This window comes from Pan troglodytes, chromosome 19 (assembly GCF_028858775.2).
Source record: "Pan troglodytes isolate AG18354 chromosome 19, NHGRI_mPanTro3-v2.0_pri, whole genome shotgun sequence".
NCBI lineage: Eukaryota > Metazoa > Chordata > Mammalia > Primates > Hominidae > Pan > Pan troglodytes.
The window spans coordinates 22,910,774-22,926,764 of record NC_072417.2 but is presented as its reverse complement, the minus strand read 5'-3'; the positions used below and the strand labels follow the sequence as shown (position 1 = coordinate 22,926,764).

The 15,991-nt window shown below is 55.2% G+C and overlaps 1 protein-coding gene across 2 annotated transcripts; it reads right to left on the bottom strand.

Moving 5' to 3' along the window:
- Positions 1–188: 188 nt before the first annotated feature.
- On the bottom strand, positions 189–10,046 carry GFAP (glial fibrillary acidic protein). Of its 2 annotated transcripts, XM_054671367.2 has the most exons (10): positions 9,559–10,046; positions 8,557–8,617; positions 8,257–8,352; positions 7,798–7,959; positions 6,181–6,306; positions 5,745–5,965; positions 5,124–5,167; positions 4,649–4,768; positions 2,622–2,707; positions 1,807–1,946 (listed from the first exon to the last, which is right to left on the bottom strand). In XM_054671367.2, the coding sequence occupies exons 1-10, from the start codon at positions 10,017–10,019 to the stop codon at positions 1,905–1,907; spliced, it is 1,419 nt and encodes a 472-aa protein (XP_054527342.1). In that variant the 5' UTR covers positions 10,020–10,046; the 3' UTR covers positions 1,807–1,904. The 2 variants fall into 2 exon arrangements, with proteins under 2 accessions (XP_511561.4, XP_054527342.1); XM_511561.6 differs by lacking the exon at positions 4,649–4,768 and having other exon boundaries at positions 189–1,946.
- Between the last annotated feature and the right edge of the window lie 5,945 nt (positions 10,047–15,991).

The window sequence follows — 15,991 nt, the reverse complement described above, 5'->3', positions numbered from 1 at the left end:
GTAGCAGGGAGAGGAAGGAAGAAAAGAGTGGAGGGAGCTGGTGTATGTCCTCTTTGGCTGCGGGTGGAATTTGGTGAGGGCATGGGCCCCAGAGATGATCAGTAATAAGAAATGAGTTGGTCTTGTCAAAGGCTACATCTTGGCCCCAGTCCCGCCCTCTCATGAACAGATCAGAGTCCACTCTGGGGAAGGGCGCAGCATTTGTCTTTATTTTTCCTCAGCGACTAAAGGCAGCAGCAGTGCCCTGAAGATTAGCAGCAGCAGCAGCAGCAGGTGGCAGGAAGGAGTGGAGTGAAAGGACACCAAGTCTTGGGGAGAGGGAAGGACCCTTCTTCGGCCTTAGAGGGGAGAGGAGAACCCTGAAGTGGGCCCTCCCAGTCCCGTCTCTGGGCACAGATCCCACCAGTCTGCTCACCAGTCTGCTCAGTCAAAGCAGAGTGGGTGCACTGGGGTGGACGTGTCAGCCCTGAGCACCCGGCCTCCAGGCTGCAGGAATATGAGCCAGTGTCTTCACTTTGCTTGTGCCTCAGTTTTACAATTGTAAAATAGGGCACTACCTAGAATACTGGGTACATTTTGTGTGTGAGTAAGAAGGGACCGCAAGAGGCCCTTGGCTTAGGGAAAAGCAGCCGGTCACTATGGGGTGGAGAGGGTCAGACGTGTGGCAGTGGCTTACTGGGGTTAAGAAGCAGCAGTCCCAGGGGCTCAGAGGCTGGGGCGGCCTGGTATGACACAGCAAGGAAGAGGCCTTTAGAAATGGGACAAAGTCATGCCCTGCCCCCATGGATACATCCCCTTTCTCTCCTGTTTCAGCATCTTCAAGAGGATGAGTCACTTCCTTAATTCCCACAATCCAGAGGCCAAGTGCAACTGGTCACCCACAACCCCTACTTGTATGCCTAGCGCCATCCCAATTGCCTCCTCCTCCATCTCTACCAGCGTCCCCTCCAGTCTGCACGGGGCAGTCCTCCTGGGCTTGACCTCTCTGTACCCACAGCTGGGGGCCAGGCAGCCCCCCTCTATCCCTCCCAGCACCTCATCCCTCTCCACGTACACAACAGATCCCCCAAGTGCTGAGAATCAAGCTCCCACCTGCCCACAGTGTGCCCACAGATGGCATCCCTGGATGGCAGCTCAGGTGGACTGAGACACTTGAGTCATCGCTCAGGAGGTCCTTCTGGGATCTGGGCAGGTGACTGCCCCAGGTGGCAGGACGTCCCCACCCATCTTAGACTGATCAGGGTCAGTCTAGAAGAACAACCCTCTGAGCTGGGCATGGTGGCTCCAATCTATAATCCCAGCTACACAGGAGGCTGAGGTGGGTAGACTGCTTGAGCCCAGGAGTTCAAGGTCAGCCTAGGCAGCATAGGGATATCCCACCTCATAAAAACCAAAAGACAAAACAAGCCTCTGGCCAGGGCTACCTTGTCTGTGGGGCCTTCCCTTTCCTGTCTGAGTCTCAGTTTTCCTCCAGCAGCCTGAGGAAACTCAAAGGCACAGTTCCCAGATACTCCGAGAGAACCTCCATCTCTGGCAACAGTTTCCATAACAACAGGAATCAGGGATGTGGAGGGCGATGTAGTAGGTACCCCCCGCCCTCCTCCCCTTCTCTCCTTCCTCCTCATTCTAACGCAAGCTGCTGGCCATGCCCCTCCAGACTGCCCCTTGGGGGTGAGTTTCTTGTTAGTTGGAGTTGCTGGGTGCTGGGTGGGTGCCGTCTGGCAGGCCTGATACTGACGGAGCCTAGGGCAGCAAGCTGACCTAGGGACAGAGGAGGGAGGGGAGCAGCTGGGGTGGTGGGGAGCTCAGGTCTGGGGAAATGTGCCAGCAGAGGCGGAGCAACTATCTTGCTTCTGCTCGGGCCCCTCATGAGACGGGGCAGAGGCCACCAGGTGGGTCCTGCCTCACATCACATCCTTGTGCTCCTGCTTGGACTCCTTAATGACCTGCAGGGGACAGGGAACGTGCACAGTGCAACAGTTAGGAGTTCACACAGACCCCAGGTCCACCACCACGAGGCTGTGTAACCTTGGGAAGTCCCCGACTTCCCAGGTCTTTCTTTTCTTGATAGTAACCACAGCTGCCTTGCGTGGTGGTCAGAGGGGGTGGTGAGATAACACTGGGAAAACATTTAGCGTCATGCCTGGTGCGTGGTAAGCTGCTGGAGTAAGATGAGCTCCCACTGTGGTTGGAGTGGCGTGGCGGATACGCCAAATCCCCTCTTCCCATTCCCCTGGTAGTTTCCTTTTACCAAGCTGGAAATGGAAAGCCCTCCCCATCCCCAACTGTGTCTGCTAGAGTTGGAAGTGAAAGCTACTAACTTTAATTCTCTTTCTCTCCCTGGCAAGCAAGGCCCCTGAGTTTGAGGGTGAGAAAGAGAGAGTGTGTATTAGGATCCCATCTAGTGGCTTTGGTACCAAGGCTCCCCTTAGAACAGCCTATGGAGGGACTGAGGAAACGGAATTACATTCAGTTTCCTTGCGCTCCTCCAGAATTCCCTGGGGAGCTCCTGGGAGTTGCTGGGGACCTTCTATGTGCCAGCCCCAGGCTTTCCTCCATGGCCTGGCCTTGAGAATCCCTGGGACCAGCCAGAGCCTGACTGGGCCCAAATCCCTCCTTACCTCTCCATCCCGCATCTCCACGGTCTTCACCACGATGTTCCTCTTGAGGTGGCCTTCTGACACAGACTTGGTGTCCAGGCTGGTTTCTGCAGATGTGGGGAGAGGAGGCCTCTCATGGACTTTCAGGGCATGAGCCATCCTCTCCCATGCCCGGCTTCCCCATCGCACCCCCCCATCATGAGTATGAGAACCTATGCAACCGGGCAGAGAGAGCCTAGGCTCTTCCAAACGGGCTGGAGAGCCCCCAAATCCCAATAGTGCTGCTGCCCAAGTCCTGGCTGTTCTGTCCAGTCAGAGTCCTGGCTGCTCTGTCTTCTGGCCTGGCTTCATTTCAGCCCCTCTGCAAGCCCTGGCCTGGCACCTGGCTTTCTGAAAACCCAGCACAGTATTGAAATCAGGAGACCAGGAGGGGCGCAGTGGCTCACACCTATAATGCCATCATTTTGGGAGGCTGAGGCAGGTGGATCACCTGAGGCCAGGAGTTCGAGACCAGCCTGGCCAACATAGTGAAACCTCTACTAAAAATACAAAAAATAGGCCAGGCATGGTGGCTCACACCTGTAATCCCAGCACTTTAGGAGGCCGAGGCAGGTGGATCGCCTGAGGTCAGGAGTTTGAGACCAGCCTGACTAATATGGTGAAACCCTGTCTCTACTAAAAATACAAAAATTAGTCAGGCATGGTGACAGGTGCCTGTAGTCCCAGCTACTCAGGAGGCTGAGAGAGGAGAATCACTTGAACCTGGGAGGCGGAGGTTGCAGTAAGCTGCGATCACGCCACTGCACTCCAGCCTGAGCAACAGAGTAAGACTCCGTCGAAAGCAGGCAAGCAAGCAAGCAAGCAAGCAGGAAAGAGGAAGGAAGGAAGAAAGAAAGAAAGAAAAAGAAAGATTAGCCAGGTGTGGTGGCTCGCACCTGTAATCCCCGCTACTCGGGAGTCTGAGGCACGAGAATTGCTTGAACCTGGGAGGTGGAGGTTGCAGTGAGCCAAGATTGCACTACTGCATTCCAGCCTGAGTGACAGAGGGACGCTCTGCCGAAGGAAGGAAGGAAAGAAGGGAAGGATCAGGAGACCAGAGCTCAAGAAGTCCCAACTTAGCCACATGACTCTGGGCAAGTTAATTGACCTCTCCCAGCCTCAGTTTCCTCATCTGTAAAATAAGGATGATGGGGCCTACTTCTCTAGGTGGGAGAGAGGAGACAATTAACTAAAATAAAGGCTGTTAAACATGTGGCACATATTAGTGCTCAATACACATAGGTCCCTTTCCTGTCCCCTTTCCTCTTTCCTACTTCTCTCTGCCATTTATCTGTGCTTTAGTGACCTGTGACTATCTAGGATTTGGCAGTATTACCTCTACTAGTCAGCCTGGTTAGCCTTTCTGATGCTGAATTAAGTCCTGAGACATGCATATCTAGTGGTCCTAAATATTCTAGTCCAGAAGAAGAGGAATTTTGTTCCTTAGCTAAGAATCATTTCAGGGCCAATGCAAGTAAAAAGTAATTTAGCTCTTCCCCCCACCGAGAGAGAAAAATATAACACGTCACATTCACTAATATTTAACATTAAGAGCAGGGAACATAAAACTTTATTCACTGCAAGAGCTGCGGTCCTGAGGGAAGAATCCTCTGAACTGAGTCAGCACTGAGCTGAGCGATGGAGCCTCAGGGATGAAAGAATAAAGCAGAGAGCCTGGCCCCCAGGCACAGCGAGACCCAAGGGGCCCTCCCAGTGACGGGAAGAGGTGAGACAGAGGCTGCTGCTTGCTCAGAGGCCCCAGAGCAGCTCCGCTGCGCACCCAAGGACTCACCACCTTTACCACTAACGAGCTCTGCCAGTTTAATGTACAGTTACTCTGTACCACGTCCTGGGCTGGGCACTGCAGTTCCTGGGAAAATGACGCAGTCCAGGCCCTTTAGGGGAAGCCTGGGAGGAGGGAACTCAGGGGGATTGGGAGGATGGGGTGGGTGAGGCTCACTCCCTGTCAAGCTGGGCAAAGCGCCGTGTCTGAGAGGCAGGCAGCTAACCGCGAGCCGGCGGCGCTCCATTTACAATCTGGTGAGCCTGTATTGGTATAACTCGTATTGTGAGGCTTTTGAGATATCTTGTGACCTTGTGATTTTCCCCGTCTTTGGTGCTTTTGCCCCCTGTAGTGACAAGCAGTTAAAAAAACAAAAACAGAAAACACTCAGAAGGGCAGTGCTTGCTCAGGGATCTGCAGACAGGGCAGATGTCAAGCTCTCACCCAGTTCTGCTGTAGAATGGGGTGCAGGGAGGGGAAGAGGGACCCAGGGCCTAGCAGGACAGGGGCAGCTGCAAGCCCCACCTAGAAGTACCCTGGTATGATAGGCTCTGGCTAGGAGTGCTGCAGTGTCACGAAGGCCCCCAGGGAGAGCTGGATCCCTTTGCCCTGATCCTCAGTCCCAGTCTGGAGCAACCTACAGGCCCTGGAGGAGGGGGCAGGACTCCAGTGCCCTTCCCACGAGGCCCTGCTGTACTGACCTCGAATCTGCAGGTTGGAGAAGGTCTGCACGGGAATGGTGATCCTGAAAGAAAGCAGAGGGAAAGGGCTGCCCAGGCTGCCTGGGACACCCCTAGGCTGGGTCTTGGTCTGGGGCCATCATGACAACTTGAACGCCCTTTTCCTTGCCAGGAAAGTCTAACTCCATCTCCTAGCTTTTTCCCCAGCAGCCAACGTGCTATCTGGAGTTCCAAACGTCTGCAAGGGGCTTGAGTGTTATCTGGGAGGGGCGCATGTCTATCTGAAGGAAGATGGAAAAGGGAGGGGAAAGTGGTGAAGAAAGTTCCAAGGAGGCAGAAGAGATGGGTGAGGTGAGGAGTCCAATCTTGGCTGGGAAGATGGGGAGTATGCCTCTTAGTTTGGAGGGTGACCCAAGTCCTTGGCCTTGAGGCCTAATCAATATTGGTTGAATCCATCCATCCATTCATTCATCAAACATCTAGTGACTGCCTGCTATGTGTGAGGCAGGCACTGTGCTGGGCATTGAGGTGGGAAGGGATCTGCACACAAGGCTGAAAAAGACTCAGTCCCTGAAGGGAGCAAGGTGAGCTCTACCGTGAGGCAGCAGGGAGACTTCCCCAGGGGCTGTGATGAGGGCTCACCGGTTCTCCTCGCCCTCTAGCAGCTTCCTGTAGGTGGCGATCTCGATGTCCAGGGCCAGCTTGACATTGAGCAGGTCCTGGTACTCCTGCAAGTGGCGGGCCATCTCGTCCTTGAGGCTCTGCCCCTCTTCCTCCAGCCGCGCCAGCGCCTCCTGATAACTGGCCGCCTCCCGCACGTGGCGCTCCTCCTGCTCGCGCATCTGCCTCTCCAGGGACTCGTTCTGTGGGATGGAGCCGGCCGGTCCCGCGGAGCCCCGACCCGACTTGGGGAGGTTTCGAGGCCCGGCCCCCGGCCCCAGGCCCCGCCTCTAGCCCGGGGGTAACGTTCAGGCCCCGCCCTCGACCCAGGTCTTCGCCCCTGGCCCTTCTCCCCTGGCATCTCCTGGGGTGGCCGTCCCTGCTCCGCCCGTCCCCGTCCTGCCCTGGCCGCGCTCACCGTGCCGCGCAGAGACTCCAGGTCGCAGGTCAAGGACTGCAACTGACGCCGGTAGTCGTTGGCTTCGTGCTTGGCCTGGCGGAGCAGCTCCGCGTTGCGGGCAGCAGCGTCTGTCAGGTCTGCAAACTAGGTGGGGGACACATATGGGGGGCTGTGTGGGCCCATGGGCAGGCACGGGCTCTGGGAAATCAGGGAGGTGAGCAGCACCCCAGTTAACCCCAGGACGTTGGCCCTGGCTGGGACTTTTCCCAACAACTGTGACCCATGGATGCGCGCAGGGTAGCGGGCTGCCAGACCTCAGCACCTAGCACAACACCTGGTCAGCAAGCGAATGAATGAACAGTGCCACAGAATCCAGAACCTTCCACACTGACAGCTGCATCTGCGGGACTGAACGCTGTCATCTGCCACAGCGGACAGCGGGTTTAGGCGAGCGGAGGCCTGGGTGTTTTGTGTGTTTTTGTTTTTTTGTTTTTTTTTGTTTATTTTGAGACAGAGTCTTGCTCTTGTCGCCCAGGTTGGAAGTCAGTGGCACAATCCCGGGTCACTGCAACCTCTGCCTCCCAGGTTCAAGCAATTCTCCTGCCCCAGCCACCTGAGTAGCTGGGATTACAGGCATGCGCCACTACACCCGGCTGATTTTGTATTTTTAGTAGAGACGGGGTTTCACCATGTTGACCAGGCTAGTCTTGAACTGCTGACCTCAGGTGATCCGCATGCCTCGGCCTCCCAAAGTGCTGGGATTACAGGTGTGAGCCACCGCGCCCGGCCTCACCCTGGGTTCTAATAGCCCTTTCTCCCCTGCCTGCAGGGAGGTCCTCCCAGCCCCATCGGGCCCTCACCCTGCTCAGACACCAGTGGCTTCTGCCACTCACACTCCTCAGCTAGGTGCCCTGGCTAGGCTAGCATCTTGGGGCCCTGCCTCTCTGTGCTTTTCTGCCTCTAGGCTCTGTCCTCCACCAGGAATGGCCCTCCCTTCTTCTCTTCCTGTCCACAGCGTGCCTGTCCTGCCTAGCCCAAATGCCCCCTCTACAGTGTCTTTCCTGGCTCCCACACTACATATAAGCTCTGAGCTGTGGTGTTCTCTACGGGCACTATGTTTGGGTGCACGTCAATATCACACCTTCCAGGTCAGACACCTCTCTGTGTCCTGGGGGGTGCCTGGCATATGGTAGAGGCTCAGTAACCCAAAACAGACTGGCAGAGGCATGGAATGCAGGCTCCCAAGTGAGATGTGCTAGAGTTGGAAATCCAACTCTACCACTTAGGAGCTGTGTGACTTTGAGCAAATTAGTTAACCTCTCTGGACTTCGGCTCTCTCATCTGTCAAAGAACAGCACCTACTTCATAGTAAGGTAATCCATGAAAAGCACAGGGCTTAGAACAGAACAGTGTCAGCTACTACTAATAATAGCAATAGTAGCAGTAATAATAATGGGTACTTTTGAAAGCAATAGTGCCTGTGTGACCCTGGGCAAGCCATCTCACTTCTCTGGTGAAAGTCAGTCACCTGGAGAGGATATTCTCCCAGCTTCCTCCACCCTCCTTCCCCCATTCTCTTGTACAGAGCAAGAAGGGCTGCCTGGAGGAGGCAGGCTGGCCCACAGGCAGGGCTACCTTGGAGCGGTACCACTCCTCGGCTTCATGCATGTTGCTGGACGCCATTGCCTCGTACTGCGTGCGGATCTCTTTCAGGGCTGCGGTGAGGTCTGGCTTGGCCACGTCAAGCTCCACATGGACCTGCTGTCGGGCCAGCTGCTCCTGGAGTTCCCGAACCTCCTGACCAGGGTGAGAGAAGCGGTACCAGGGCTCAGGGTACAGGCCGCAGCTGGGGTTCCCCACAGCATCGTGTCCTCTTCTGCCTGCCCCTCGGCCAGGAGTTCGAATGCTCTCTTGTCTCTTTCCGTCTCCCTTAGTGTCTTTCTGTTTGTCTTTCATTTCCTGTCTCTACCTGCCAATCTCTGTTTCTCTCCTCTCTCTGAGTGTCTCTCTCAGTCTCAGCTTCTCTGTCTCTGTCTCTCCCTCTCTCAGTTGCAATCTCTGTGTTGAGCTTTCCTCCCTCTGCCCTGGCCTCACCTCCTCGTGGATCTTCCTCAAGAACCGGATCTCCTCCTCCAGCGACTCAATCTTCCTCTCCAGATCCAGACGGGCCAGGGTGGCTTCATCTGCTTCCTGGGGTGGCAGGAGGGGTGAGGAGTAGAGGGCCACTGGGGCCCCAGGCTCCTTCTCCCCATTCCTCAGCCTTGCCTTACCCCTCCTTCTGGGGCAGTGGGGAGCAGCACATTGCTCTGGCGGGCTGAGCTTGGGGGCTGTGTTTGGGTGGGTGGCCATCAATCCTTTCCTCCCTCCCCTGCCCCTCCCCTCCACCTCCCTGACCTGTCTATAGGCAGCCAGGTTGTTCTCGGCTTCCAGCCTCAGGTTGGTTTCATCCTGGAGCCTGGAGTGGGGGGACACATTCCTGGGTCCAGGCTCTTCTGAGGACACTTGGATACCTGCCTCAGTCTCCCTTGAGGCAGCTGTCACAGAGACCACCCCCACCCAGGACCAGTAGAGCAGCAGGAGGATTAAGGGTTGGGGGGCCTTAGACAGAGGACTTGTCTGGAGGATGAGCAGATGTGGGCTTTTGCCTTAACTCATTACTAAGGTGCCTTATCAGGGTTGGTGCACCTGCTTCTGCTCACACAGGCGCATCCACAAGCATACACTCACTGTTGCACACACACACACACACACACACGCACATGTCCTCCTGCACTTGAAGGCACACATGCATGTCCTGTCAGCTCAGCGAAGCGCCATGCCCCTGGGCATTCCTCTGATCCCAGGTAACCACCTTTTGAAATGAATTTTATTATGAGCACCGCTTCACAGCTGTGCAAGTCAAAGTAACTTGATGGGGGTCACAAGCTGGTGGCAGGCAGTCACCTGTGCTTTGCGCCCAGACCTGCCTGCTCTTTCCCTCACTTCCTTCACCCCAGAATCCAATCTCCCTCATGGACATCAACCTTCTCCGCTTCCAACTCCTCCTTTATATGGACACAGGCGCAGAATAGGTGAGCTCACTGCCCACAGTCACAAAGCCCAGCCATGAATGAAACACAGGGGCCCAGCTGCTCCTGCACTGCTTTCCCCAGTAGGGAGGTGCTGAGGGGACCCTGGACTCCTGGCAGAAGGCATGCGGGCATCAGATCCCCGGGGCCCTGGGCCTGTTTCTGGTCCCTCCCATCATGTTGGGGGGCAAGGATAGTGCCCCATCAAGAGGTAGGGAGGCCCAGGGAGCAGGGAGGTTCGGCCCCTGCCTGAGACTTCTCGGGCACTCCCTCTTGGGGATTCAGCCCCTTCTGCTCACAAGGCCCCCCTTCCCCATCCCCTCCTCACTTCTGCCTCACAGTGGCCAGGTCCTGTGCCAGATTGTCCCTCTCAACCTCCAGCCGGGCGCTGTTGGCGGTGAGTTGATCGAGCCGCAGCCGCAGCTCTCGCAGCTCAGCCTGGTAGACGTCTGCCAGCTTGGTGGGCTCCTTGGCCCGCAGCTGGTTCAGCTCAGCAGCCAGTGCCTTGTTTTGCTGTTCCAGGAAGCGAACCTTCTCGATGTAGCTGGCAAAGCGGTCATTGAGCTCCATCATCTCTGCCCGCTCACTGGCCCGGGTCTCCTTGAAGCCAGCATTGAGTGCCCCGGCCAGGGAGAAATCCACCCGGGTCGGGAGTGGAGGGGGCATTCGAGCCAGGGAGAGGCGGGTGCCAGGACCCAGACGGCGGCCAGGAGCCAGGCCCCCCACCATCATCTCCCCTGAGGAGACGTAGGAGCGGCGAGCAGCGGAGGTGATACGTCTCCTCTCCATCCTGCTCTGGCTCTGCTCGCTCCTGGGATGCGAGGGCTTTATGAAGGAGTGGGCTGGACTGGCGATGCCCGGGTGCCCCTGGCAACACCCCCTGGCATAGCCTGAGGGGGTGGGGTTGGGCCGCAGCCCAGCTATGGGGAGAGCTCCCCTCACCCCACTGAGGTCACTGTGCCCAGAGGCAGAGCTTCCTAGGCACGCCAACTCCTGCATGAGGCAGGTGGTGCCTGGAGCCAGACCATGGGTCTGGGGCCCTGACCGCTGAAGCAAGAGGACCCTCTCTCTAGGAAGGTGGGTCAAGAAAGGGTTGGTTGGACCATGATGAATACTTACAATTATTATGCATCAATTAAAAAGGAAGGAAAGGGCTGAGTGGGGTGGCTCATGCTTGTAATCCCGCACTTTGGGAGGCTGAGGCTGGAGGATTGCTTGAGCCCAGTAGGTTGAGGCTGCAGTGAGCTGTGTTTGCGCCACTCCAGCCTGGGCAACAGAGAGAGACCTTGTCTCACAAAAAAAAAAAAAAAAAAAAAAAAAAAAAAGGGAAGGAAGGGCTGTACCAGATGACCTCTGACCTGCTTTCCAACTTTTTGATTTCATAACCCAGGCATTATCTCACTCAGCTGTAAGTGCCTGCAAGGTGCTGGGAATTTGGCGAAGAATGAACCTGTTCTGTACCCTCAAGGGCCACCTCATTTCCTACTAGGCCTCATTCCCAGCAGACTCCTGGAGTCCTTCCCTCGAACACAGATGTCCCACATTCCTGCTCTCTGCCCATTCATTCCCTGGAGTTCTGGGGCTGGGGCTGGGATTGGACACCAGCCCTTTGTCTAAGGGTCAATCATGGCCTCTATGTGGCAGTGGAGGTCCTGATAGGGCAAGAGGGAGCCGGCACTCTCTTGCCTTATCAGGACTTTAGCCCCTGGATCTGTCCCTCCAGGTCACCCCTTCCTTGTCTGGCCTCCCTGTGCCTCTCTCCCAGAGACCAGGCCTTGACAGCTCCACAAAGCAGTTACGCATGAGCTGGCTGTGCTGGCTCGTCTTTATTCCTGCAGCGCCCCGTTTCCCTGGCCACCCCTCCGTCTCCCACTGGAGATTTATTTCCTCGAGTTCCCACACATCAGCCTGGAGAGATGGGAAGAACCTCTGGGGATGGATGGGTTTGGAAACGCTGGAGCCACTGGGCCCAACTAGGAGCCTGAGACCTGGGCCCTGTTGTCCCTGGAGACTTCAGGTCCATCTACGCCCTCCACTCTGGTCCCACAGGGTCAGAACCCTGCCCAGTCCCCTCACCCATTTGTGTCCTTGGACTTCTGGGAAGCAGACAGCCCTCCTCTCCCCCCCTGCCACCCACTGTCCATGCCTGGGCATCCCCTGATCCCCTTTCCTGGGCACAGGCTGAATAGAGCCTTGTTCTCCACCGCTGGTGGCGCCACACAGCAAGGGCAGCCCCTAGGGGGCTGTGCTGCTTTTATCCCAAGATGCCAGGCTGTCAGGCTGGGGTGCAATGCAAGCCCCCTGCTCAATGGGCTTCTCGGAAGGCATTTGAGGGGGGCTGGGGTGCGGCGGGAAGCAGGCAGTGTGCCCACCCCGAACATTGTGTCTGTGCCAAGGTGAGTCATTCACTGGGCATGAAGAGGAGGCCCTGGGGGGCGGCCAGCCCAATGCTGCCAGGTCTGCTTGCAGACAAGGCCTGGCTGTCTGCCTCCTCCCCAGCTCACAGAGCCAGCTCAGGCCCCCGAGCCTCTGTCAGAGCAACGTCCCCTACTCCACACCAGGATATGTTCTTTTTTTTTTTTTTTTTTTTTTTGTCTTTTGAGACAGGGTCTCACTGTTGCCCAGGCTGGAGTGCAGTGGCGCAACCACGACTCACTGCAGCCTCAACCTCCCAGCCTTAAGTGATCCCCTCACCTCAACCTCCTGAATAGCTGGGACTACAGGTGTGTGTCACCACACGTGGCTGATTTTTTAACTTTTTTTGTAGAGATAGGGTCTTGCCATGTTGCCCAGGCTGGTCTAAAACTTCTGGGCTCAAGTGATCCTTCCGCGTCAGCCTCCCAAAGTGCTGGGATTACAGTTGTGCGCCACTGCGCCCAGCCCAGGGTATGCTCTGCATTTGGACATGTGATGGACAGACTGCCTCCTGAGGTCTCCCTCTGTGAGTCCCAGCACAGAGAGGGAGGTGGGAGCTCCTTAGGCTCTAGTCACATCTGACCTGGGCGTAAGCAGTGACATACGGAAGAGCATCTTGAAGACAGGGTGAGCGCCCAGTGACCTTTGATCCTGCTATGAACTGGGGACCTGGGGAAGGACAGGAGGCTTCAAAGGAAGAGCAAGGCTGGGCATAGTGGCTCATGCCTGTAATCCGAGCACTTTGGGAGGCTGAGGTGGGCGGATCGCTTGAGTCCAGGAGTTTGAGACCAGCCTGGGCAATGTGGTGAAATTTTGTCTGTACAAAAAATACAAAAAAATTAGCCAGGTATGGTGGTGCACTACTGTGGTCCCAGCTATTCGGGAGGCTGAGGTGGGAGGATCACCTGAGCCCAGGAGGTGAAGACTGCAGTAAGCCAATGTCGCATCACTGCACCCCAGCCTGGGTGACAGAGACTCTGTCTCAATAAATAAAAAAATAAAATAAAATAAACAAAATAGAAAAGGAAGACTGGGGATAAGCTCTTGTCTGAACTCTGTCTCATCTCTGTGGCTAGGAGTGGCCCACCTTTCCAGGCTGCCCAGCAAGTCACAGCATGTAGCCTTCCCTTTTGGTTCAAGGGAAGTCTAGTTAAAATAAGGGCAAAGCTGTCCTAGAGAGAAAAGATGTAATGAGCAGGAGGTGCCTGTCATTGAAGCTCAGTGAACTGTCCCTGTGTATGTGAGACACAAGCTTGTTTCAGCATCAGCAGTTGGAGTCCCCCAGCTTTTGCCATCAGCCACCTCCGTGGACCCCTGTCATAGGCCCAGGTGCATCCTCCACCCCTTCTCAACCCTCAGACCTCTCCTCACACTCAACCCTTAACTATCTTGTTTTTGTTTTTTGAGGCAGGTCTTGCTCTGTTGCCCAGGCTAGAGTGAAGTGGTGCTATCACAGCTCACTACAGCCTCAATCTCCCTGGCTCAAGCGATCCACCCACCTCAGCCTCTCTAGTAGCTGGGACCACAGGCATACACCACCATGGCCAGCTCATTTTTGTATTTTACTAGAGACAAGGTTTCGCCATGTTGCCCAGGCTGGTCTCGAACTGTTGGGCTCAAGCGACCCTCCCACCTCTTCCTCCCAAAGTGCTGGGATTACAGGCATGACCTATACAACAGGTACATATAGATCACGCCTGGCCAACCCTTAACTATCTAAAGTTGTCTGCACAGAGAACCAAAGATACAGACAGATTTGGTCGTGGTTGTGTTCCAAACTTTCATTATCTTTTTAATTAAATATTCATTGTAGAAAGGTCAGAAACTATAGATAAGCAATACAAAAAAATGTAATTAGCCATCATTTTGCCACCTGGAGATAAACACTACCAGATTTTTTCCACACATATATAATCATTTTTTTCAAAATGGGCTCATGCCGTACAAATTATTTTGTAATTTGCTTTTCTCACTCAACAATATGTTGTGAACATCTTTCCACATCAATAAATATTTGTCTGCATCATCATTTAACAGCTGCATGATTTTCCACTATATGCATTCATGTACCAAGCCCTAGTGGTGGACAGTATGACAGTATGTTCTCTCTCTCTCTTTTTTTTTTTTTTTTAGAGACAAAGTCTCACTTTGCCACCCAGGGCCAGAGTGCAGTGGCACCATCATAGCCCACTGCAGCCTCAGACTTCTGAGCTCAAGCAATCCTCCTGCCACAGCCTGCCAAGGAGCTGGGACTACAGGCACATGACAGTGTACCCAAATAATTTTTTTTTTCAGAGACCAAGTCTTGTTATGTTGCCCAGGCTGGTCTTGAACTCCTGGCCTCAAGTGATCCTCTGGCCTCAGCCTCCCAAAGTGCTAGGATTACAGATGTGAGCCGCTGTGACTGTCCTCTCTCTGTTCTAAACCACACTCTGATTTGCATCTGCTGCAGGCAGACACAGCAAACAGAGAAGGGTAGGCCCTCAGCCCGTCCAGCCTCCACCCAAACCCCCCATCCTCCTAGCCTGGCTCAGGCCCCATTCTCTGGGGTGCCTCCTCTCCTGCTTCCCCAAATGGAAGGCCCCAACTTCTAAAGCCTCTGGCCAAACCCTAGACTGGCTTCTAGACTGCACAGCAGGATAATACCAGCCATGGAGAGAGAAGTCTGGATGCCCTTTCAAGGAGCCTACAGTCAAGCTGTGCCTGCTTCAAGCTGAGGTGGGGACAAGATGACCTTCCCGAGCCCCTCCCTCACATCAGAATCTGCTAGATGACCTTCTGCTTACAGGGTAAAGCCCAGATGCCTCCTGGGACAGACCAGCCCCACATGTGGCATCAACCCACACACAGGGTGCCTGGTGTTTGCCAAATAGGCCAGCCTCTAATTCAAATGGCAGTTTTGCCACATGACTGCTGCCCACTGGTTCTGCTTGGGCCCTTGGCCCTGGCCCAGTGCCTGGCACAGCGTGGTGGTCAGCAAGCTGGGTGAAGAGAACACAGTCTCCCTGGCTGAGCCTTGGTGACCAGCAAGTCTGTTCATCCATGGCCTGTCCTGAGGAAGGGAACTGAGCCTGGTGGCCACTAGATGGCGGTGCTCAGCTGGTCAGGTGTGAGCCGCCACAGCCACCGCAGTTTAGAGGCAGGGAGAAAGCTGTAGGCGGAGTTTTCTAAAACCCAAATTTGTTTCACCCAGGGGCATCACCCGCTTTGTTCTCTAGACTTGACTCTGACTGCTATAGCACTGTCCTCAAGGAGAGGGAGCAAAGCCTTGGCCACTCAGTAGCTGTGCGGTCTTTGATGACTTTAAGAACCTTGCCTGAGTCTTCATTTCCACGTCTGTAAAATGGGGATTCAACCATGCCTGCTCCCCAGGTAGTTGTAAGAATAAAATCAGTGAAAGCTGAACACAGCAGGTGCTTGACAAATTAGAGCTTCCATTTCATAACACCTACCAGGAGCTTTACCTATCGACATGTTAGCGGATCTGCGATGGGGTTGGCGGAGGGGCAGGAGCTGGGAACTCTGAAGGGGCTTCTGTATCCTGTTAACTCCTTTGGGAGTATGTGGACATCCCTCCCCCAAGGGCAGTTACTTGGCAGTGTGGACAGGACAGAGAGCAGCAGCTAGTGAAGCATGGGGGAGAGCCAGCACTGTCTACCCTCAGACCACGAGTTGTTGGTGGCTTCATCTCCCAGGGGACACAGGCAAGTTATCTCCGCCGGCCCTGGAGACTCAGAGTAGAGACTGCTTTCCCACCTGCTTTCTTGGCTCTCTGACTCCCCCAATGGGTGCTGTTTTCTCCATCCTCACCCCTCCCCATCCCTAGACTTGAGCCCCACAACTCTATCCCGTTTGAAAAGCTCTGTGTGTCACCCCCGCTTGGGTGTGGGTCTCATTTGCATCTCAGCCTGAAGCTTTACAAGGAGAGGGGCCATGCCTTTCCCCCAACAGATGGGGACTTCCTGATGCTAGGACCTATGTCTTCCCAGCAAACTGGGGTCTCTCTAAGGACAGTGTTTCCCCCAACCCCAGGCTAAAGCACCCACAGGACAGGAGTCATCCTCTTCACTTGGATAGGGGCTCCCCAATGCTAGAACCCATGGCTCATTGTCAGATGGGAGCTCCTTGAGGGCAGGAACTGTCTCCCATTCCATTGGAGAGGGGGTTGCCTCAGAGTAGGGCCCATTCCTTACCCCCATCCTCAGCCTGTGCCCAGCCAGGCTCTGCTGTCTAGAACTGACTCCTGTGGCTGCAGAAAGGTTCCTGGCTGAACCCCAAGTCCCTTCCCCTTGCTCTTCCCTGGCCTTCTCAGCATTGGTTCACTAACCTTCACAGACCCCAGGCTG

Coding starts and splice junctions, on each gene's coding strand:
- GFAP (XM_054671367.2), bottom strand. CDS start 10,019: ATGGAGAGGAGACGTATCACCTCCGCTGCTCGCCGCTCCTACGTCTCC. Junction 7,960..8,256: donor TGAGGAAGATCCACGAGGAG/GTGAGGCCAGGG, acceptor CACCCTGGTCAG/GAGGTTCGGGAACTCCAGGA. Junction 6,307..7,797: donor AGGAGTGGTACCGCTCCAAG/GTAGCCCTGCCT, acceptor TCCCCCACCTAG/TTTGCAGACCTGACAGACGC.